General features: G+C 38.0%; 1 protein-coding gene across 6 annotated transcripts in view; it reads left to right on the top strand.

Annotated features, from left to right (window-relative positions):
• nsl1 (non-specific lethal 1) overlaps positions 1-25,371 on the top strand; it is a 63,498-nt gene extending 38,127 nt beyond the window's left edge. For 4 of the 6 annotated variants that reach the window (XM_067777514.1, XM_067777501.1, XM_067777508.1 and 1 more), the window contains exons 6-12: positions 15,833-16,309; positions 16,804-17,374; positions 17,447-17,557; positions 18,102-19,020; positions 19,088-19,166; positions 20,178-20,317; positions 20,396-25,371. In XM_067777514.1, the coding sequence (XP_067633615.1) occupies positions 15,833-16,309; positions 16,804-17,374; positions 17,447-17,557; positions 18,102-19,020; positions 19,088-19,166; positions 20,178-20,317; positions 20,396-21,175 (3,077 nt within the window). In that variant the 3' untranslated portion in view covers positions 21,176-25,371. The remainder of the gene's footprint in view (positions 1-15,832; positions 16,310-16,803; positions 17,375-17,446; positions 17,558-18,101; positions 19,021-19,087; positions 19,167-20,177; positions 20,318-20,395) is intronic. The other 2 variants (XM_067777522.1, XM_067777529.1) reach the window with 2 other exon arrangements.
• Positions 25,372-25,920: the final 549 nt, after the last annotated feature.

The following is a 25,920-nucleotide window of genomic DNA, read 5'->3' as shown; positions in this document are numbered from 1 at the left end:
CTTCTCATGTTTTATAGTAGCAGTAGCTACATTCCGTATATTCGTATATGAACGCCAGTTTATATCAGTGCGATTCCGTTTCCATACTGCATAGGCTTTGTTCGTACATATTATGTCACGAGCAGTTTTGTTGAACCATGGGCACGATCGAGATTTTCGCTGAACTGTGCGCATCGGCTAATTAAGACAGCAAGTTGCTGCTTACTAAACGAAATGACGGATAATTTCCTTCCATGATGATGGCAGCCATCAAAAATGCTGTGGAAATGATTTTAGTGTTGGACTGGCACAACCTACAACATCTATAGCTATTAAGGATGTTTAAGATATTATTTAGGAGCATATTTGTGCGAAGTTGATTAAAACTCAAATGACTGCAGAGGAGCAAAGCGCTTCGAAAATCGCTCCCCTAAAACAGAATTCCCAGGAGTAGTGAGTTGTATCGTTGGGGCTCATGTTGCATAATTTCACATAATTTGGCTGCATGCGAACTGCGGCTTGCCTCGTCCATGAAGATCTTTATGGAGTGAAAATGGTTTTTGCAGCTCTATACGAAAAGCTGGAAATTTTTTGGATAGTACGATAATGGCGGTCTTTTTTTTTCGAAAGTCGTTATCTTCGTGAAATTTCAAACCCAATACACTTTTACCGATTTTTACCTTCGTAATCTAATTCTCTGAGTTTTTTCACATAGTAAATGATTAACAAATTAACGTATATCAATTATTTTATATAAACTCTTGCACCCTTAATGCATATGGTTTTAATAATTTTCAAATGCAACGTGGCAGTTCTGAGAGTTATCCAATTCGGCTGAAATTATGCACAGCTTATTTTTACACCATAATTCCCCAGTTGTAAATGTATGCATAAAACATCGATATTTGAGGCATGAATTGGAGCCATGTATGCATGCCAGTATAAATGCACATTTAATTCTTTTTTACACGTGTAGTTTCTCAGGGAGCACGCATGCTCTATTACACCCTTTGTACTAATTATGTATGCATATGGTTGTATTAATGCCGAATGCATACAAACGCACTACAAAATCATGTATACATCCATATACTAATACGGTGATACTCACAGAAAAAATCATGAGGACCATTGTTGCAGAGAATTTCGAGGTCTACAGCGGGTTAGGGGATCAGAATATACCCGCGGTAGGTATGCCTGTCGTAAGAGGCGACTCAAATACCAGATTTAAGGGGCTGTGTAGCGCAACCCTTCAGGTTGCCAGCGCAATATATAGTTTCTCCAAACCCAATTGTCAACCTCACTTATCCGCGGCGAATCCTGTTTCACTAACAGACGAGGCTCTGGCGACCCCAAGCTTCTCATGGAGCTTGGGGGTGGGGAGGGAGGGAATGGCCTGAAGGTTTAATGTGGCCATATAAATCGTTCCCGAGATAGTCGGGCTAGCATCTTAATGGTGCTGTGGTACCAGAGCGTACCGGATCTGTATCCGGCAAAGGACCATCACATCGATAACACTCCCCAAAGCCTTCGGGGAGCAACCTTATCGCTACAGCAACAACAACATCTACAACTTTGGTTTTAGATAAAACTTACCGTTTTCGAGAAAAACTCAAAAACCAGAAATTTTGAGCTTTGACCTCGAATAACTTTTTTAGCTCAAATGGGATGGATGGGGACTTTGAAATTTTTATTTTTTAGGCTAAACTAAAGGTCCTCTCCAAAATTTGGCTTTGTCGTAATTTTTGATATTTTAATTGTCTATGTTCCATGAAGCTATCAAGTTGGATTATATGGATCATCCTGAAAATTGTCTTCACAACAGTTCAATAGCAGTAAGACATCCTGAGCCAAACGATATGCGGTCGTGCTCCGCCTACTACACCGGAGATCCTGGGTTCAAGCCCTGGACAAAGTAACATCGAAAATTTAGAAAAAATGCGGGGTTGCCCTTCGGCACTGATTTGGAAAGCACTTCGTGTGTATTTCTGCCATGAAAAGCTTCTCCGTTCGGAGTCGGCATAAAGCATATAGGTCCCGTCCCGTTTCTCCAATTTGTAGGAAAAAAAAAAAGAAAATAGTCAAGAAAATCCTGGGCAACCCTGGTGTGTGAAAGCTAAAGTAATTTGTGCTCCTCTTTAAATTTTCAAATTCATTGTTTATTGTGAGTCTTAATTCTTACAACCTGTGTCTAAACATTAACAAACGTGACATTTATCTGTGGAAAATAAGATATTCTGTCCAGGTGATTTCCAATTCAACTTTACTAACTTGGCAGTATATTGCGATTGGTGCTCCTGCTTTGTTGTTGTCAGTCAACTTGTTTTTTTTGACACCACACCTTCATCAACTGTGTATCTTCCCGCCAAAAGTTTTATAGTCACTGAAGTTTGTTTGTACTTCAAGCTTTATTTTGTGGTTTGCGTCTGTGCTAAATTTGAAGCCTGCGTCATAATAATCTAAGCTGCGTTAGAGCTGCCACCCAGTTTCTTCGAGCATTATTTTTGCCCGTTTTTTTTTCGAACACCATGGATCTAGTCAATGGTAAGCGTCGTGGTGACGACCTTAATAACGAGGTTGATAGCGCCAAAAAGGTGCAACGGATCAGCGGCTTCTCCTAGTTTAATGCAAAGCATGGATCAGCGATTTGCTAAGTTGAACGATCTGATTGCTAAGCAAATTTTGGACTCGGAAAAAAGGCTCATTGAATTCGTATGCAAAAAACTAGAAGACAAATTTGTGGTGCTGAAGAAAGAGGTCAGTGAGCTTAATGCAAGAGTTACTCAGCTGGAGACCGTGTTCGAGCGCGTTGGTTATCTCGAAGAGGAAGTAAAAACACTCAAAAGCAATGCGTCAAAGCAAGAGAGCCATATTGCCGCAAGTGAAGTCCGTGTACACGGAATTCCCTTTAAGGAAGGAGAAAACTTAACAAGTGTCTTTCATCACCTCTGTTCCACTCTTAGATTGCAACCAATTCCTACAATGAGCATTTTTCGGCTACGGAAACTAGACAACAGCGTGACAGATCCGGCCGGAATAATCAAATTTCAGTCGCCGACAGACAGAAACAAATTGCTAAAAAGTATAGGCACCTTTAGGCGCCAAAACAATCCAAACATCAAGGGTCTGCAATTAGTTCATGTGGGCATAAATTCAAATGCTCCGATTTATGTCAATGCTTCGCTGTCCAGGCAAAACTATGCGATCTTCAAGGCAGCGATCCGTCTAAAGAAGAAAAGGAAGGTAGTAGCGGTTTTTTCTAAGAAGGGTCTGGTACATATCAGACGAACAGCCAACGCCAGCAATACATAGCTTGGATTTTCTAGAGCGTCTTGAGAATACCGGCGAAGAAAGCGCGGGATCCTTTCGAGTTGATGATGCGCCAACGAATAATGATCAATAAATTAATTTCTATGTATGGTATATTACTTAAGTTCTTGAGTCTCTTCGTTTCCGTCTTTATCTCTCCCTATCAAACTTGTAAACAATCATTTATGTTGTCTTTATTGTTACGCATCGCAGAGCATTCTTTATATCCCATAGATAGTGATGGTCCTAGACTATAGGTTGTCTAGTTCCAAAGACTGCTTACATACACTGTTGCGCGTATTCAGCAACCGTACTAAAGGGCTCAAAGTCATCCATCTCAATGCGCAAAGCCTATATAAAAAGTTGGATGAATTGAGATTCATATCTGAGGGTTCTGATATAGATGTTATATGTATTTCCGAAACCTGGTTTTCCTCATGTCATAAAAATGATTTGGTGCAACTAAATGGATATCAAATTTTCAGGGCTGATAGACGTGGTCATGGTGGTGGTGTTGCTATATATGTTAAAAGTAGTTTATCCTGTAAACCTTGCTGCAGTGCTAGTCCAAGTGATTCTGTCGAATATGTGTTCGTAGACGTGTTCTCTGTAAATAATGAAAGGCTTCTTATCGGCTGTGCATACAGACCTAATCGTGGAGTTGACTTCTCTGGCTTTATTGGATTTCTCGAGCCTCTACTTATAAGCTATGATAATATAATCATCGCTGGGGATTTCAACTCCAACCTTCTCGTCGACTCAACTCTAAAGCTAAGTATGGAGTCTCTTGGACTTTTTCCCACCAATTTAACTTCACCTACACACTTTACTGACTCAAATTCTTCTTTGCTGGATTTATTTTTTGTGAATGATCCCCTGAAATTGCTCCACTACGACCAATTGTCGGCATCTTGCTTTTCAAAACACGATCTGATATTTCTTAGTTACAACTTTCAAACGTCACACATCCAATGTTCCTTTACGTATCGTGATTTTAGAAGCATAGATTACAGTTCCCTTAATGCAGCGGTGGAGTCGGTCGAATGGAGCTTGATTCGTACGCTGACATCGGTCGATGATCAGGCATCATTCCTACAGAACCATATTATTAGGCTTTTCGACAACCATGTGCCAGTGCAACTCAAGGCTGCTACACACAATAATACCCCTTGGTTTAGTGCCAATCTAAAACACTTAATTCACCAGCGTAACCTTGCTTACTCACGATGGAAAAGATACAAAACCCTGGAGGCTCACAACTGCTTCAAAGCAGCTAGGATCGCTGCAAACAAAGCCATTAGGTCAGCTAAGCAGACATTTTATAATAACAAGTTTAGTGCTGCTTTTAGTTCGAAGGAAACCTGGAAGTCGATTAAACATATTGGTATCGGAAAATCCAAATGCGATATTTCTGTCCTCCCTGATGTAGACATTAACGAGATAAATATAAATTTTGTAAATCTGACAATCTCAACTGACAATATATGTGCTGACAATTATTGTATTCGAGCTAATGTTGATTTTGGTCCTCTTGAGTTTGCTAGTGTAGATGATTGTGATCTCGTTCAAGCCATTCTTTCAGTAAAGTCTAATGCTATGGGGTTCTATGGTATATGTCCGAAATTTTTAAAAATAATTCTTCCTAAAATCCTTCCTCACTTAACCTACTTGGTTAATTCTGTGCTGACGTCCTGTGTATTTCCCAAATGTTGGAAAGTAGCTAAGGTAATCCCAATCCCCAAGCAGAACAAGGAGTATAGACCTATAGCTATTCTGCCTTTCCTTTCCAAGGTCGTCGAACGAATTTTGCATTGCCAGATAAATACTTATGTGCAGGATAATAACCTTCTCACAGATTCCCAGTCTGGATTCAGGTCAAAATCGTAGCTGTAAAACGGCGCTCCTATCGGTGATAGAGGATATTCGAGAACAAGTTGACAAAAATTGTACTGCTTTCCAGACTCTTCTCGACCATTCAAAAGCGTTTGACTCGGTCGACCACACCGTTCTCTGCAAGAAGCTAGACAACCTATTTAATTTCTCCAACTGTGCAACAGCCCTAATCAGATCGTATTTGGCCGACCGAACTCAGGCAGTAAGTGTTGGTAGCAGAAAGTCTGACTTCGTCAGTGTTTTAAGAGGAGTCCCACAAGGCTCAATCCTTGGTCCCCTCTTATTTGTTTTGTATATAAACGATTTGCCTGGTGTTCTCAAGTATTGTAATATTCACATTTATGCTGACGACGTACAATTGTATATGTGCTGTCCTAGTGATCGTACCAGTTCATGTATTAATAACTTAAATTACGATCTGTGTCAAATTGGTACGTGGGCTTCTATGAACGGCTTATGTCTTAACCCTAAGAAGTCGAAATGTATAGTCATTCATAGAAGGTCACTAGATAAAAGTGGAATGGAAGATTTAATTTTAGACAACACTATTATAGAATACGTTGACACGGCAAAAAATTTAGGTGTAGTTTTTAACAAAACCTTGACATGGAAAGATCACATCTTCCGCACAGTGGGAAAAGTGTATGGGATGCTTCGTATACTCTGGCTTACACAATATTTTACTCCGTTACATATTCGTCTACTAATAGCAAAAGCGTACTTAATACCTACGCTCCTTTATGGTTGTGAGGTTTACTCTAATTGTGACTATGTATGTAATAGGAAACTTAATATTGTTTATAACAACATTGCTAGATACTTCTATGGGTTGAAAAGACTTGACCACGTCTCTCATCATGCATACAGGTTGCTAAACATTTCTTTCGATAACCTTATTAAACTTAAAACGCTCACTACGCTACATAAATTAATATATATGAAGGAACCTGACTATCTGTATCGGAGGCTAAATTTTCTCCAGTCGTCTAGATCTGTTCTCCTTACCCACTTCAGACATCGTATGCTAATATCTGATCGCCAGTTCTTCATTACTTCCATACGTCTTTGGAACTCGCTCCCTTCTAGACTTAGGCTTATAAGCAATGCTCTGCTCTTCAATAAAGAATTAACAAGTTTCTATAATAACCTAGACAATTAAAATACTGATTTCTTCTAAGCAAATGTACTCTATCATTCGTTTATTTTATTTATTTACTATTTATTAAATATATTATTTATTGTAACCTTTTCTTAGCCATAGTCATTAGCTTTAAGTTTCAAGTTTAAATTGTTCCTATTTTATGCCTTTTACCGACTAGCACTATAAAATAATTTTTGCCAAATTGTTGTGCTGGGATGAATTGCCTAATAAATACAAATACAAATACAAACCCTTATACAAAATGGACAAGTGACGCACTAATTTAGTTTTTCAATACATTTTGTAATACTTCTCTGACTTTTCTATATACAAATTAACAAGCGTACATGGCAATCCAAATAGACACAGAGGAACCTAATGCATCAGGTCAAATACATATATCGCTCGCAATCAAATGGGAAAGAATTGCTGAAAATATCTTCCCAGACAAACAGTTGGAGTGTTCATGTGAATCACGTATATTCCTACAACAACGATATATTATAATTAATTATGTTTACATAAAAGCTGGTACAGGGAGGATTGGAAACACGTCCTTTCCAACCGTCCGATAAGAGTGGCTCATTCTGCTGAGCTGCTAGCTTTTGGGATGACCGGAGTCAAATGCATTCCGACAGCATATATAATAAAACTGTGTAATCATACGTCTTGGAGTAGAGCAGGATTGAGAACACGTCCTTCCAACCTCCCAATGAGATGACTCCAAGACTCGCCCGTTGGGACCACCAGTTCCCGTGCTGATCGGAATCTCGTGCATTCCGGCACCCCAAACGCTAGAAATCCTATTATTATTAAAATGTATTTATAATTTGTAATAATCTAAGTTTTAGGCTTAAAACGCCGTAATAATAAATAAATAATAATAATAACATTGTTGCGCTTAAACGTCCTCTTTCTGATATGGGTCTGGTACGATAGACACACGAAATGTCGGAAAGTAAATGTTGGAAAAAAAAATAGAAAATTGTCAAAAAAAAAAAAATGTTGAAAAGGAAAATGTCGAAAAAAGTAGAAATAATGTATTTAGTGATGTGTAAAATTCGCACGAATTTTTGGTATTAGGTGGTCTTTGACCCCAGCACTGGTTGAGTCCATCACCGGCTACGCTATCCACAGTATTTCTGCAGAAAAGCCTCTTTTGATTATTGTGTTTTTTTACAACCAATTCATGAAAAATACAACAACACATGAAAATGTGCAGCTGTATCTTGCGAACATGTATTTGCAAGTAAAACAATATACCAGGCATGTAAATTCTGTTCGACATTTCTCTATATTTCTTCGGCATTTTTCAATTGAAAAAAAAAAATATTTTTTCGACATTTTATTTTTCGATGAAAAATAATTTCGATATTTTGAAAAATTTTAAATTCCGACATTTCGGTTTCGACATTTTTATTTTCGACCTTCTGTACGGATCTCTTCTGATATTCGTAGGCTAAACAAAAATAAGCCAATACATGAATAAATAAAAAAAAAAATAAATGTAAGGCGCGATAACCTCCGAAGAGATCTAAGGCCGAGCTTCTCTTCCAATTTGCGTCGTGCTCCTCTTGATTTTTCCCTACAAATTGGCCGGACGGGACCTACATGTTTTATGCCGACTCCGAACGGCATCTGCAAGGCAGATGAGTTTTCACTGAGAGCTTTTCATGGCAGAAATACAATCGGAGCACTTGCCGGACACTGCCGAGGGGCGACCCCGCTTAGAAAAAATTTCTTCTGATTGAAAAATCTTATTTCTAAAATTTTGATGTTGCTTTGCCCGGGAGTTGAACCCAGGGCATACGGTGTGATAGGCGGAGCACGCTACCATCACACCACGGTGGCCGCAATATATTAATCAACCTATGAAAATGGGGTTATTGGCCCCTATATCCAAATATTAAAGGTCTATTGGAAATTTCAAGTATGCAGGGTTTATGTGATCGACTAGACCTACAATTTTCCTTCCCCATGAGGAAGGAAGCAATAAAATCTATCTTTTAATTTTCGCAGACTTTTGTTTTTACCAGCTTTGATTAACTTTGTATTTATTATAATTCGGGAAAAGTAACCTTTGATTTTCTTATATTTTGTTTCATTGTCGGCAGGGACAACTCAAGTTTACTTGGTCATGTTCTTCGTTTTTATTTCAATCCCGCTGAACGTCTGATGAAATATGTGTGATTAATCAAATTTCATATTGGAAACCATGGAAACAACTACAACTCATATCTTAAAATTTTACATGGATGCGATACTCTTGTGAATTTTCGAATTATGTTATTATCAGGGTCTGCAAATAATGGTTATTCACCATAATTTAAACAAAAAATCATACTGTCCCCATTGTACATTTTTGGGCTCATGCAGTAACTATTTTTACTTCATTTATATTTGTTTCGTGTGTTAGTTTGTTTGCAATCCATTTTAGATAAACTTCCTGGAGAGCTAATTTATTGAAATTTGGAACACACATCGGAACCCGATGACAATTTATCATGAGAGAAAAAACTTCGGTAGGTGATCCATGGGTCGTGAAAATTCTAATAAACGTCCGTGCTTGTAAATTTAGGGAAATTCCGCTTATTCCAAATCTTCTGCTAACGTTAGAATCACTAAACTGTTGAATAAATAACTCCAATATTCAATAATGCAAAAATGGTCTTTATTAGACTACTTGAAAGTACTTCACAATAACACTTCACAACTAATAAAATAAAAAATAAATGTAAGGCGCGATAACCTCCGAAGAGATCTAAGGCCGAGCTTCTCTTCCAATTTGCGTCGTGCTCCTCTTGATTTTCGCTACAAATTGGCCGGACGGGACCTACATGATTTTATGCCGACTCCGAACGGCATCTGCAAGGCAGATGAGTTTTCACTGAGAGCTTTTCATGGCAGAAATACACCCGGAGCGCTTGCCAAACACTGCCGAGGGGCGACCCGGCTTAGACAAATTTTATTCTAATTGAAAAATCTTATTTCTAAAATTTTTGATGTTGCTTTGCCCGGGGTTTGAACCCAGGGCATCCGGTGTGGTAGGCGGAGCACGCTACCATCACACCACGGTGGCCGCCAACAACCAATAACGTGATTAAATCAAACTGATTGCTCATGCCTCAGCTGGTGTTGCTTTTATACTCTTCGGTTTCCTCGTTCGCATACTTCTAGGCGTTTCTTCCTCTAAAATTTACTACTTGTTTACCAGCTATAAACTACGGATGCACGTTTATAGCTTCTCATATGCGCGTGTATATGTGAGTGACACCTCCACCGATGATTGCATACTTTTTTGAGTATCTCATGCATGTGTTTGTGCATATCTCTCCACTTCTTGTATGTACATATGTGTAGACATAATGATTGATTTGTTTATGTAGATACAAACGACTGCTTAGTATCGGTTTAGAGATGATAGTATCCCTTAGTGTTGGTAATATTCTACTTCATCTAATTTACAGTTTCTGCGTATACAGTTGTGCTGATAAGCTTATCAAAGATATTAAAATAATAATACATTAATTATAATAAATAAAAATAAGTTCTTGAATTAAAAATTAAGAGAGAAAGAAAAAGAAAGGCTCTTATATGTGGCGCGAAACGCATAACAGAAATTTGTTTTAAGTATTCTTTTCAGCCCGTAGAAAAGGAATTTTTTTAAAATTGAATTCTATTAAAATAGGGATTTCTTAAAATTTATTCGAGTTTTATTTATTAAAATTGGACGATGCCGAAATCATAGCTTTGAAGTAAGAGCCTTATCACATTTTTCTTAAAGGCATTAATATTTAGACACATCTTCCGGCAATTTATTGAACAATCTAACACCATAATTGCGAATAGAGTTTGCACTTTTCCCGGTTCGAAAGAAAGTTATCCGAATATTTGTAACACATCGCAGACTATATATACCGATCGATCTATAATATTGAGCCCTATGTTTTGCTTTATGAAGTTATTTTTAATTTTGAAAACTACTAAAAGTTTTTGTAAGATACATATTTTTTTAATGTCTACCCTGTTCTCATAAAGGCTTGCAGTGGAAGTTCATATTGGTAAAGACAATATATTCTTTATTACTTTGTTTTGTAAACGCTCGAGTTCGTTTATTTCATATTTTGCACACCGATTCCATATTTGGTTTAAATAGCTGATCTGCGACATGAAATACGCGTTGTATAAAAGCCACAGAATAATGTTTCTATTTTTGTATAATGCGAAGTTAAAGGGAATTAGTTTCAGTTTTAAGTTATTTATTTGCACGCTCCAGTTTAAGTTGGAGTCGAACCAAGTGCCTAAGTATTTAAGCTTTTCTACCCTACAAATCTTCACATTGTTAAACATGATCCCGGAAAATTCATAATATTCGGCTCTGGTTTGAAATTTTTAAAAATTATAAAGTTTGTTTTTGCTTTCAAGTTTTAAAGGACTTCCCGATAACCCAGTGTTCTGAAACTTTGAACAAAGCTTCGGGTTTTCTTGCGTTGTAATATTTAGGATAAAATAGTTTTCTAGATGGGACAGGGATCGAGATATTTAGAAAGTCCATTTACAAAACGTAGAATCTTGCGACCGCTATTTGCATGCTACGCGTCCCCGATATGGTCGCTAAGCCTAAAGGTTAATCACTGGAAGAAAATACAGGCCTTCCAAAACACCGCTCCCAGAACCGCTACGGGCTGTCTTCTTATGTCACCGGAACACCACCTACACAGCGAGGCAAGAGTACTCCCTATTAGGGAGAGAAATGAAATGCTGAACGGTTGACGGAAACCTGGGCATCCCAACAGACATCTGACTGAAGACGCCAGGGCTTAAGAGGTCATCTCCGTAAGCATTATGAGGAAGTACGGCACCTGAGAACACAGCCATATGAAGGAAAAAACACAATCAAGTCTTCAGTGGTATCCACAAACAGGCGCCGGACCTCTATTCCAGGATTGCCCCGCGAACGCAACAACAACCGCTGTTTGAGTAACTTCTCGTAGAGCTATGTTCTCGAAACTAAGAACATACTTCAGAACCCCATGACAATGAAAATTGTGGGTAAAAAATTTCGCTACGTGGTCCACGGATGGTGAAAATTCAAAAAATCATCCCAACTTGGAAATTTTGCTATCGAGCTTTATTAAGTTGTAGTATTTATGATACAAACATTTTCTAGATGGGAAAGGGGTCGATATATTTAAAAGTATTAAAAATTTTATTTATTATTTAGGATACTGGAATCTTCCAACCGATTTGAGCTGGAAACATGAAACTTTACATATAGTTCAGGTCACCTTGACAATGCAATTCTCTTTGAACAGAGACATAATCTTGTTGAACTTTGATAATCAAATTTTGACATAAACACTGTACAAATATTAAGGTGGGGGGTTTAATATCAAAGCTCAACAAGATTATTTCTTTTTTGAGGAAAAATTTTTCGTTTCTTCTGGTCCATTTAGTATGTAAAGGAAGTACTTAAATATTTTTTATCTTCTTTTTATTTGAGTTCATTACTGGAATGTTTATTTCTAAACAATGATGTTGAAATCATTTTAAGATTATTTTTAGATCATTTCCGGAGTATACGCGGTACTATTTTGATGTTATTAAGATGCTATTTCGTGATAATTTTGGAAATATTTTAGGGACATTTCGGGACTACATATTTGCACGATTATTTCGTGATAATTTTGGCACTAGTTTGAGATAGTTTTGGTATTATTTTGGAGCTATTTTCGCGGCTGTTTTGGAATAAGTTCATGTTTCGGAAAAGACCATTTGTGAATATAAAGTGTTATCGACCTGTTATCGGTTTATTGTCGACGTACTATCGCTTATTAAAAAAAAAATAAAAAATAAATGTAAGGCGCGATAACCTCCGAAGAGATCTAAGGCCGAGCTTCTCTTCCAATTTGCGTCGTGCTCCTCTTGATTTTCCCTACAAATTGGCCGGAGGGGACCTACATGTTTTATGCCGACTCCGAACGGCATCTGCAAGGCAGATGAGTTTTCACTGAGAGCTTTTCATGGCAGAAATACACCCGGAGCGCTTGCCAAACACTGCCGAGGGGCGACCCCGCTTAGAAAATTTTCTTCTAATTGAAAAACCTTATTTCTAAAATTTTGATGTTGCTTTGCCCGGGAGTTGAACCCAGGGCATACGGTGTGATAGGCGGAGCACGCTACCATCACACCACGGTGGCCGCCAACTATCGCTTATTATCGGATTGTTATAGACGTGACCACCGTGGTATGGTGGTAGCGTGCTCCGCCTACAACGCAGAAGATCCTGGGTTTAATTCCAGGGCAAAGCAACATAAAAATTTAGAAACAAGTTTCTTTACTTAGAAGAACGTTTTTCTAAGCGGACGCTCCTCGGCAGTGTTTTGGCAAACGCTCCGAGTGTATTTCTACCGTGAAAGGCTTCTTAGTGAAAAATCATCTATCTTGCAGATGCCGTTCGGAGTCGGCGTAAAACATGTAGGTCCCGTCCCGCCAATTTTTACGAAAAAAAAGGAGCACGACGCAAATTGGAAGAGAAGCTCGACCTAAAATCTCTTCGGAGGTTATAACGCCATGTATTTTTATATAGGCTTGTTATCCGTAACAACCGAGTTCGGCAAGTTCTCGTTTTATTATCGGCATATTATTTATAGAGAAATTATGGGCGAGTTATCGGTTTGTTATCAGCTTGTTATAGCGAAGTTTTATCGGTACCTACTCGATAAAAAACGAAAGCGCGTCGATAACAACCCGATCAAATCGATGGCATTTCGATAACAAATCAATAGCTTTTAAATAAAAAGTCGATAACAAACCGATAGCTTTCCGATAATGCTTCTGCATCATATATCAGGACGGGTACCATAAGTCACATGTAGAGCAAGATTTTCGGTTGCCGAGAGAAGGCTATACTTTTCAATTGCTTTCTTAATCCGAAGTGGCACTCATTTGGATTTCATTGCTGGGTATCAAAGCGAATTTTTTTACTCTTCGAAGTTATGGCTGCCAAAACGCAAATAAGCTGATACTTTGCTTGATGACAGCAGGTACTTCGTTTTCTCCTCATTCACCATCAAACCCATATTTTCCGCTTCTTTGTCCAGTTTGAAGTAAGCTGATCCTACGACGCGGGTGTTCAGCCGTCGTCAGCATACATCAGAGAGGTCCTTCCCAATTATGACTGAGGTGATTGTGTTGCTTAACGACATTTTGTACAGCCGTATAATTTTTGCGGGAAAACCAATTTCAGGCAGCGGCATTCGCTATGCCGAGGGGGGCTTCAAAATCGACGAAGAGGTGGTATGCGTCAATTCTTCCTTCGCGGGTTTCTACCAAGGTCTGCCGCATAGTGAAAATCAGACGATTCAAGATGTGCTTCAATGCTTTGCACAATACGCTTGACAGGACCTTGTGCGCGATACTAAGAAGGCTGATTCAGCTATATTTGGCGCAGTTTGCTGGGGCCTCCTTCTTGTGGACTGGGCGAAGAGCACTTAGATTCCAATCGTGAGGCATGCACTCTTCCAACCATATTTTGCAAGGAAGTTGATGTTTGCGCCTTACCACTCCTCGACGCCGTATTTGAATTGCTTCGCAGGCAGGAATAGGGTAAACGTTGATAAAAAAAAATTGAGGATTTCCAAACCAAAACGCAATAAGTGACACAAAACAAATTCATATATAAATGAGAAAAGGTGCGTAGTCTTCAATGGATGCGCATTTTCAAATGATACATATGCTATTATAGCAGTTATGGGAGAACATACAATCAAAAATCTGATTTATCGGACAAATAGATGAAGTTAAGACCGATATTTGTTTGTAATTAATGCGTTTTGGTTTGGGATTTATTGGATTTTGTGCATTTTGGTATGTTGTTGTTGTTGTTGTTGTTGTTGTTGTTGTGATAAGGACACTCTCCGAAGACTTTGGGGAGCGTTATCGATGTTGATGGTTCTTTAGTATAGTATATATATATTTGCTTTGGTTGCATCATTTGTACCATTCTTATCATATTATTTTTTTATTCATTCAAAAAGTCAAAATGAAGCACCAAATGTTAGTTAGCAATTTAAAAAGAAATACTGAAGAGAGAGTTTGCAGGGGCCTCCTTCTTGTGGACTGGGCGAAGAGCACTTAGATTCCAATCGTCAGGCATGCACTCTTCCGACCATATTTTGCAAGGAAGTTGATGCTTGCGCCTTACCACTCCTCGACGCCGTATTTGAATTGCTTCGCAGGCAGGAATAGGGTAAACGTTGATAAAAAAAAATTGAGGATTTCCAAACCAAAACGCAATAAGTGACACAAAACAAATTCATATATAAATGAGAAAAGGTGCGTAGTCTTCAATGGATGCGCATTTTCAAATGATACATATGCTATTATAGCAGTTATAGGAGAACATACAATCAAAAATCTGATTTATCGGACAAATAGATGAAGTTAAGACCGATATTTGTTTGTAATTAATGCGTTTTGGTTTGGGATTTATTGGATTTTGTGCATTTTGGTATGTTGTTGTTTTTGTTGTTGTTGTGATAAGGACACTCTCCGAAGACTTTGGGGAGCGTTATCGATGTTGATGGTTCTTTAGTATAGTATATATATTTGCTTTGGTTGCATCATTTGTACCATTCTTATCATATTATTTTTTTATTCATTCAAAAAGTCAAAATGAAGCACCAAATGTTAGTTAGCAATTTAAAAAGAAATACTGAAGAGAGAGTTTGCAGGGGCCTCCTTCTTGTGGACTGGGCGAAGAGCACTTAGATTCCAATCGTCAGGCATGCACTCTTCCGACCATATTTTGCAAGGAAGTTGATGCTTGCGCCTTACCACTCCTCGACGCCGTATTTGAATTGCTTCGCAGGCAGGAATAGGGTAAACGTTGATAAAAAAATTGAGGATTTCCAAACCAAAACGCAATAAGTGACACAAAACAAATTCATATATAAATGAGAAAAGGTGCGTAGTCTTCAATGGATGCGCATTTTCAAATGATACATATGCTATTATAGCAGTTATGGGAGAACATACAATCAAAAATCTGATTTATCGGACAAATAGATGAAGTTAAGACCGATATTTGTTTGTAATTAACGCGTTTTGGTTTGGGATTTATTGGATTTTGTGCATTTTGGTATGTTGTTGTTGTTGTTGTTGTGATAAGGACACTCTCCGAAGACTTTGGGGAGCGTTATCGATGTTGATGGTTCTTTAGTATAGTATATATATTTGCTTTGGTTGCATCATTTGTACCATTCTTATCATATTATTTTTTTATTCATTCAAAAAGTCAAAATGAAGCACCAAATGTTAGTTAGCAATTTAAAAAGAAATACTGAAGAGAAACGAATTTGTGAAAAGAAAGTTAACGCAAAGCGAGTTGCCGAGCACAAGCGACTCGGTGCCCTCCCGCTTTCCTCGACACAACCTTATAGTTTTTCTCATAACTCTCTCATAAAAACGATCCCAAAAATGTTTTTTTTTCTAATTTTTCTTTTTTAGATGTCAGCAGCACACTGCATTTGGAGTCCATTGCCCGAATGCCAGAGTGGCAGCAACGCGTTATGCGTTGTCAAGTAAAAAGTATTGCAAAGAGCGTCTGGAAAGCCGAACGAGAAGCTGAACGTGCAGCTACTGGGCATACATCTAAAAAATACACTGAACCGGCCGCAAAACGCCGCTACATAAAGAAGAAAGATCGACTTGCAGCTGAGGAAAGAAATGCGGCGGCGGCAGCGGCATCGTCAACAGCAACAGCAACAAATCCATCAAGTGCAGCTGGTCATAGCTCGGACTCGACCGCTAATTTAGCAGCAGGAGCAGGAGGAATTGTTGGTGGCGGCGGAATTAGTGGCGTGTTAACGGATGTATCAGCGCTAAGCGCATGTGCAACAACAACTTCATTGCAGACGTGCGAAAGTGGAAACGGTACTGGCATTTTGTCTACGTCTTCTTCAACAACGCCACTTGTGGCCAACAGTAAATTATTGTAAACATGAATAATTCGATAATTGATATTAACATAAAACAAAAACAATTTTGCATCTTTTTTTCTTTCCATTTTGTGTTGCAATATCAACTGATCGCTGCTCCACGTTTAAAACAATTTTACACTACAAACACAATCTAAAATTTTGGAACGTCTGCTCTTCTTTGTCCTTGGATTGTACTATTTGCTTGGTATTATCATGAAATGACGATATTTAAATGCCGACCGCCGCCAATCGCATTAATGCTAAAAAATAATATGCCATACTATAAATTTTTCTAAAATTCTAAAAACAAAAACAAACAATAAATGTGACAACACATTTACTTGAAATCGAAACCACTTTTCGAAATAAATAAAACTGTTTTTTATGCAATTGAATTTTGCTTTTTTTAATGCTTCCAATTGGAATTTATGATTTTTCTTAATAAATGACTTGTATAAAAAATGTCATGTCGAAATTTTTGTGGCTATCAAAAAATAGAATCGACAAAAAATTTAAAAAAAATACACCATTACCATCTAGTGGGCGACGGAGTTTTATTGGAACCGTCACGGGCCTTATCACCGGTGGCAACAAATCACAGCAATCACAGCCAAAGCAGCCATCACAGTCAACAAAGTGGCAACAGCAGCAGCACTTATATTCACCAAACGAGCGACACTCCCCCACAAAATTGCGACCAATTCAATCCCAGCCCAGTACATTCATCATTGATCTTCAACAACAGTAACGGTTTTAGCGGTGGTGGCGGTGGTGTCGGCATTGGCGGTAGTAGTGGCATTGGCAGTTATAAAAATACTAATAAATGTCGTAAAGGTTCGGCGTCAAATACATCAGCGGGAATAACAATTAGTAATAGCAGCAGCAACAACCACTACAACAACATTTCCCATACTTATCAGAATAATTATTTGCCATCAAGTAATACCAACTATACTGGTGAACCAAACGATACAAATTGGGATGGCTTTGCTGGACGTAGTCGCACATCATCTCCAACACATACAAATATTGGTGGCGGCAGTAGCAGTAGTTATTACAAATACGAAAGGTAAGTAAAGTGCCATTTCATCCTTAATAATTATTTTATACTAATATATGAAAATACTTTTTCTTGATACAGCAGATCGAAAAATCGCACATCGTATGACATAGATAACATTGTTATACCTTATAGCGTAGCTGCTGCAACTCGTGTTGAAATTTTACCATACAAGGAAATACCAACACCCAAGTAAGTTAAATATGAAAATATTTCAAAATGACTTGGCTAAGTTTTTAATCAATTACAAGATCGGGTTTGTTATTTTTGTAAAATTAATTTAGTAAGAATAGAACGAAATTTATTAACTATCCCCTTTTTTAATCTCTACCGGTAAAGAATTCAGTAAGTAACGAGAACGACTTCAATTATTAAATAAAACCGTTTAAAAATAAAGAGCTTTTCTTCCAATTTGCATCGTGCTCCTTGTAATTTTTACTACATATTGGAGGGGCGGGACCAGCATGTTTTACGCCGACTCCGAATGGCTTTTTCATGGAGTGTTAGCCAAATCACTGCCGAGGGCCGACCACGCTTGGAAAACCTTTTTTAAGTGAAAAAACTCGTTTCTAAATTTTTGGTGTTGCTGTTCCCGGGCATCGAACCCAGGATCTTTGGTATGGTAGGCGGAGCACGCTATCACCACACCACGGCGGCCACCAATTATTAGATTTAACTCTTACCTCTTAAAATTTGTGTTATTTACTGAACAGAACTTTAATTTTTTTATTTTAAGATGGCGTGTTATTGATGAAGATCGAGGGGGAGTTTTCCAGATGTCATTAGATCCTACAATGGATATGGACAAATCTTTGGAAAAAATCACCACTCCTGATAATGATAAATCAAAGTTCGATGCTAACCAAATTTTTTTAAATAAAACCTCACCCTTAAGTAATAATTCACAAGTAAAAGGAACAAAAAGCATAAATGACGAAGTTTCTGAAGTTAAAATCATGGTAAAAAAAGTAGCGATAAATACTTCAATTGAGGAATCAAACAAATCGATTGCTATTGATGAAATTAAATACAAAGATGTATTGATGAAAAAAAATCCATTACCTGTTAACTCCTCTAAGATTGCAGAGCAAAGAAATAATATTTTAAAAAACAATAGTTGTGGTGTAATAAAAAATGAAAGCAGAAACGTGGAAACTGATCATTTGATATCAAAGTTCGACGTAGAATTGGAGGAACCAGCGGAGAAAAAAGGAAAAATGGAAAACTTCATCGAAAGCAAAGATTTCCAAACTGGCATTTCAATGATAACCGAAATTTATGAATTAAAAAAACCGGAAGTAAATTGTGTAACTGATGTAGCAACGAAACATTTCACACCAAAGCCAGTGGTAAATTATAAACGAGGAATACGCCTTAAACGCATTTACGCAAATAAAGGGGAGTCTATGGAAGTGGATTATGCAGCTGAAGAGGCTGAACTAGAGCATATCACTGATGATGCTATAATGCTGCGGCATGAACGAAAGCTGGCTGAGGAACGTAGAAAATTCAAGACCTATTTGAAATTTCCTTGGAGCACACGTTCCCGTGCGAATCGTCGTATTGATAGCCGTGCAGAGTCCAGTGGTACCAATACACCGGATCCAACTTCTCCGGCGCCACAAACGCCAAGTATAGGCGGTGGTGATCAAGAGGTGAATTTAAGTTATACTAAACCAAAGCATACATCTTTACTAATTTTGCCATTTCATTTTATATTAGAGTATTCCTTCGCCATTAGCGCCTTCTATACCACTTAACCCTTTAGATGCTGTTTCGGAAACAGGCGATAACGGTACAGGTGAGTAAGTTATGTCAAGAAAATTTCTTAACGAACTCTATATGAATTATAATTTAATCCCTCGGTGTTTTAAGTATTTTAAATAAAGCGAACACAAAAACGTCGTGACTATCCTTTCCCAAATTATTTTGCCGAATATCTTATGTTGTTGTTGTTGTTGTTGTCGTGATAAGGACACTCCCCGAAGGCTTTGGGAAGTGTTATCGATGTTGATTATCCTTTGCCGGATGCAGATTTGGTACGTTCCGGTCGTTGTTGTTGTTGTAGCAGTGCTTCGCCCCACCTAACAGCCGCGACCGATCACAAATTGTCATCAATATCCTCTAACGGGAGTCCAAGGAAACTTGCTGTTTCAACAGGGGTGGACCATAATGAAAGGGGTGTTAGAGGCGTTGGTTCCACATTACAATTAAAGAGATGGTTGGTGTCATGTGGGGACACATTGCAAGCGGGGCATACATTTTGTATGTCGGGGTTGATTCTGGATAGGTAAGAGTTTAACCTGTTACAGTATCCAGAACGAAGTTGAGCAAGAGTGACACGCGTTTCCCTGGGGAGTATGCGTTCCTTTTCCACAAGTTTTGGGTACTTTTCTTTGAGTACTGGATTCACCGGGCAATTCCTGACATAAAGGTCCGACGCCTGTTTGTGGAGTTCACCAAGGACCTGCTTGTGTTTTTTTGCTTCATACGGCTGGGTTCTCAGGTGCCGTATTTCCTCAAAATGCTTACGGAGATGACTCCTTAAGCCCCTAGGCGGTGTTGGCTCATCAATCAGATGTCTGTTTGGATGCCCAGGTTTCTGGAAAAGTGGAGGTGGAGGTAGAAGGTGGAAAATTAAAAAGTGGCACTTGTGAATTGCTTGGGGCTCTTAAAGAAAATTATCCTTAGTAAAAAGGTTATTGGGATTAAGGAAACATCTAAAATTATAGCGGCTTCTGAATTTCACTATTGAATGAACATTCAACTTTAAATTTGTTTTATTGTACCTCATGCTAATCTGAATTAACAGGTAATCCTCCTCCACCACTAAATACCTCAGGTAGTACCAACAGCAATGGTTTGTGCAAGAATTTGGAGCGGCGGCGCACCACATCTACAAAAAAAGAACGCGAAATGGAGCGACGGAGTTCCACACCAGATCTCAAAGAGGTATGTAGGGAAAGGAATTTGTTTGTGCAATTCAAATGTAACATCCCTTAACAACTTTTGCTTCATATGTATTTGTAGGTTGTGCCACCATATGAACCTCTTAAATTTCCCCTCTCTGATGAGGCATTCGAAGGACTGTTGAAAGCAATGCCTGCCGAATTCCATTACTTAAATTTCGATTCTAAGTATTTAGAAGACTGCAACACCACTGACAATGTCACTAGTGGTACAAAAATTGTACGTCAACGCAGCAATTGTCGAAGTGACGCGCCAGTTGCGATCAGCAGACGTGGAAAGATAGCGTCAACAATGCAAAACTGTGATGTAATTTATAATAGAAAGCAGCGAATTAATAATAGTTCGCGTAGAGGCGGTAATACTGTTGGGCGAGGACGACGTCGCGGCTATTCTTCACGTTCACGCGCCAAAACAAATAATGATTTGTCGAATGGTGTATATGATACAGATGGTATAAATAGTCGTGCAGGTGTCGTTGGGATAGATATTGATGATGATGATGAAGACGTTGACGATGATGAGGTCGATTTGTTAACGATATTGGCTCAAGAGGATGATGATTGTGATTACCCAAAGCATCATTTAGCGCCAGGTGACGGTTTCTTTGATGGTGGCACTGTTAATGACAATACACGCAAAAGTTTAATGGAAATTGAAGATGAGTACGATGCATATTTGGGACGTCAGCATCGAGATAGCGATGCAAATAGCACAGATAGCGAGCCATTTGCAGACGATGATCCAAATGATCCTGAATGGTGTGGCGACAACGAAGATCGTGGTGGAGGTGGTGCAAGCGGCGTCTTTGGTACTGAGAAATATCGCCGTAGCATAAGGTAGCGATAACAACTAAAAGTTTAACTGAACTCATTAATAATTATGAGATGTTTTTTTTTTGTTTCAAATATTGTGCGAAAATTTTATACTAGTGGCTTTTTCTCTTTCAAAGAAGGTTTGTCTTATAAGTGGCAACTCTTGTTTTTTGTTAATTATGAAGAGAAAATACAAACAGCCATCAGAAAATTGAACCGCCGCGTTTATTTAGGGCGGTAATAGATTGACAACACTATTATTTGGCAAAATAGCATGCAGGCTTTTATTCTGAAATGAAAATGCTATTAGACTGCCGCCAGTTTTCCTATGATACAAGTATTTGAAACTTACCGAATTTTATTTATGCTGCGTTGCATTAATATTTAGAGTGCATACATCGCTACTGGTTTGTTATAGTTTTTTTTTTATTATAAACGATTTGATCACTTTGAATTACAATATCTTGCAATATACATACATACTGAAAGAATGTGTTCGAGCTGCAGTTGTTGCAGCAGCAGTGTTACTTTTTATGACAGAGCATCACGTTCATCGGCAAAGTTGGAGCGCTGCTGCAATGTCATGCGTTCGTTGAATGAAATGTTGATAATCTATTAAACATTTTCACCAACATTCATTCCATCAATTAAGTAATACTGCTGTTATTGTTATTTGGCGGTTCGGACATACCCAAAGACAGAAGTAGTTGGGAAGAAAATTTAGTAATCGCTAAGAGTGCTGTCAGCAAAAGTAAGTCAATATACATTTGTGCATTTTGTTAATATAGTATAGAAATGCACAAACAAAGCATTTTAGAAAAGAAAGAAAATGCATTGAAAATTCAATAGCTCTATAAACAAAATTTCCTTTCAACTTCATTACTATAACCTTGGAATACGAAGTTGGAAACTTGCCTAGACCTTTATGTTGGATTTGAATAAGCGGTATTGAAAACCGAAACAAACCGTGTGGGAGCGAAGTCAAAGGCCGCGAAATTTAGTTATTCGTGCTTTGCGTTCAAAAAAGAGTTGTAGATCAAAAACTTCTGTACAAGTCTTATCTGAAATACTTGTACAGGCGCTCGGCGCGGAAGGGATGACAGGCCACGGTACAACTGGCCTAAATACAAATTTTCAATCTTAAATGTTAATAATTTTTTAGGGAAAGTGTTTTTAATGCTATGTCGGAATAACATAATCCCGGACACGTTGGAATCCCGACCAATCATAATCTAGGTCAAACGAAATGCCGACTATTCATTATACAGAAAATAAAAAATCCCGACGGGAGTTTGCACGGTCTGGATTGTGTTTTGTCGGAACTTCCGAACATTTTCGGGATTATGAGATCAATAAAATACTTTCGGAAAGAATCCTTCTTTCCAAAAAGTGCTTTAAAAAAGTTTCTTGTTCTTGACAGAAATCGCTCAATATTGGTGAATAAAATCCTTACTAGAAATCATAATTTCAGTGGGCATTGGGCAGTTAAAATTTAGTGAATTGTGAAAAATAAAAAAGGCATTATACCAGGTGTTCTTGAAGTTTAATGTGTAAACTTAGGGGTCCACGTTTCATTTGTTTTCTACTGTAACCAATTTGGCATCGCGCTGTCAATTGCAAATATTTGTCATAAGAGCGGACTTGATTTATTGAGATGATTCCGACGAAACCAAGGGATTCCAGCTGTAGTGTATGCAGTTGAAGCTGCTATGTAGGTTTGGAATAAAAATTAGATTTGTTGTCCGACTGTCAATTCTCATTTACACTTAAATTTCGATTATTCGGTCTCGGGTCCGGTTTTCTTTGTTGTTGTTGTTGTTGTTGTTGTTGTAGCGATAAGTTTGCTCCCCGAAGGCTTTGGGGAGTGTTATCGATGTGATGGTCCTTTGCCGGATACAGATCCGGTACGCTCCGGTAACACAGCACCATCTCGGGAACGATTTATATGGCCACATTAAACCTTCAGGCCATGCCTCCCTCCCCACCCCAAGTTCCATGAGGAGCTTGGGGTCGCCAGAGCCTCGTCTGTTAGTGAAACAGGATTCGCGGCGGATAGGTGAGGTTGACAATTGGGTTTGGAGAAGCTATATATTGCGCTGGCAACCTGAAGGGTTGCACTACACAGCCCCTTGAATCTGGTATTTTAGTCGCCTCTTACGACAGGCATACCTACCGCGGGTATATTCTGACCCCCTAACCCGCTGGGAGCGGTTTTCATTGTGATCCCATTCGGTTTGAATTTCCATTGTTGTAACAGTTCGGGTTTTGTTTCGGGTCCCGTTTCTGCTGATTTTGCTTTAATTTTTATTTTGGGTTTGGTTTTTTTTTCATTTTCAATTACGACTCGCTTTTAGGTTGGTTCCGGTTTCGGTCCCAGTTCCGAATTTGATTTCGGTTTCGTTTCGGTGCAGTGAAGGTTATGATTCCCGCTTCCAGGCCCAGGGTCGGTTTCGGTCCATAGTTCGTATTTGGACTGTGTTCCCGTTTCGGTTTCGTTCGACAACCTGGTTGCGGTTGTGCTTTGGTTTCGTTCCAGTTTGCGTTCCATATTATAAGCTTGCTTTTTCTCCCTCATCTTCTATTTCACCATATTAACGTTTACGGTTTCTTTTCCTTCTCCTTTCTTAATTTTTCGAATTTGTACTGTTGATGATGGTTTTCGTTATCAGATTGCGCTCATTCAACTAAACCATGTACATTGTTCCCACTTTACGATAACACTTTGTTCGGTTGTGTTTGGTTTTTATGCAAATATATTTCGGCTACACTACGTTCTACGTTCTCAGGACCACTGACGACAACATAAAAAAAAACAAAAAATAAATGCATTATTGGTATTTTTTAAATTTACGTTTTTGTGTGTGTTTATGCTGCCGTCAGTGGTGCTCGTTGTTGGTATATTAACGATCAAGACAATCCCAGAAAGTTTTGAGAAGTGTTGTCGATGTTAATGGTCCTTCCCGGATATAGATCCGGTACGTTCCGGTAAATGCACCTTTAAGGTACTAGCCTGACCATCTCGAAAACGATAAATATGACCACATTAAACCTTCTAGGCCATGCTGCTCCCTACCACCTAGTTCCATGAGGAACTTGGGGTCGCCAGAGCCTCGCCTGCTAAATACATATGTGTATGATACATTCATATTTGTAACAGGATTCCCCTCGCTTAGGTGAGGTTGACAATTGGATTGCGGAAGCTGTGAAGCTATAAAGCTTTGTATTGCTCTTATCAACCCCTTGAATCCCTCGTTAGTGGCCTTGAGGACGGTTACCGGAGTGTACCAGCTGATGGTTTTCAATCGACGTAATGGAAGTTTGGTTGCATTTTTTTAATTCCCCGATTCGAAGTTTCGATAGACATCATCTAGAAGCGACATGTGTTAAAATATTATTTTTTTTTTTTTTAATTTTGGACAATTTGCGTTTGGTGGGACCTTCACATTTCTGGATTCCTCCATAACATGAGCAAAGATGTTATCAAGTCTATGCAGATCTGTAGTTATTTGTGGAATGTAAGTTAATGATATAATGGCTTTGAATTTGAAATAAGCCTTATCTCAAATGTATCGCTATTTTTTCACATTGGTATTACATTTTTTTAATAGTATATTAGATAATAACAATTATGAGCTCGGGGTTTTTTATGTGGATCATATCATACAATGGTCGTCTCACCTCTCAACGCAGGATAAACATATTTTTGTCGAATGATTTTGTGCGAAAATTTGTCAAAAACGCATTCACACATAGTATTTATTAATACATATGAAAATTCAGTTTTTCCATAACTAAATTATGTTGAAGCACTATAACTTATATGAACAGCAAATTCGTTGTGCGTTTATATTATATTGAATATTCGAATGTGTACAAACGAATTAAAAGAAATTTTCATATGAATTGTACCCGTGAAAATAAATACATACATAATTTTTTGCTGATCCTAATAACACTCAAAATGTAAAAAATAAATATAAAATAAAGTATAAAAAAATAATGTCAGAGTAAGGCATACACAATAAAATCATAGGAATTATGGAATGTTCTTAGGTTACGTTTAGGCTACTGCTTTAATTTGTTTCTGGTCTTCTTTTGCGCACAACCCAGGAAGGTGGGGAAAATGTGTGCATTGTAAAAAGTATGCATTAGGTTATGCTTTTGATTTGATTTTTTGTTATTGAAAAAAAAAAAAAAAACGAAGGAAAATACAAAAAAAAAGAAGTGTATTCACATATTTATAAATGTCATATAGTGTACTATGTATAGAAATAAAAAATAATAATTATTATATTTAATTAAACTTAAAAATTTAATTCATTGTTATGCTTAAATTTAGTAGACATACACAAACACATGTAAAGCACACTTATACATAAACTAAAAAGATAAATAAACAGTTTTAAATTGAATTGTGAAAGCCACATAAATACCTAATTATGTATGTAATTTATTATGCCTCACTTCGATACCTACTCGCGCGGTAGAAAATGCTTGAAGAGATTTGCTAGCTTTTGATAAAATTGTTCCCAAATAAAATTTCAAAAATTACTAGCAGACCCGGCAGACGTTGTTCTGCCCTAAATTTGGTCTACCTGCATACATTTTAATAAGCTTTTTCCGTCTAACTCTGCCCTCGCCCCTCTACACTTTTTCCTAATCTTTGTATTCACTCCTCCCTCCGTATTTTTCGCTTCATCTATCTCCATCTTCGTCTCATTCTATCTCTTTCTCAGTCTCCTCTCTTCTCTCAAGTTTTTCTCATTCTTCTTC

This window comes from Eurosta solidaginis, chromosome 1 (assembly GCF_040869045.1).
Source record: "Eurosta solidaginis isolate ZX-2024a chromosome 1, ASM4086904v1, whole genome shotgun sequence".
Taxonomy (NCBI): domain Eukaryota; kingdom Metazoa; phylum Arthropoda; class Insecta; order Diptera; family Tephritidae; genus Eurosta; species Eurosta solidaginis.
The sequence above is the reverse complement of the archived record's forward strand: the minus strand, read 5'-3'. Positions and strand labels throughout refer to the sequence as shown.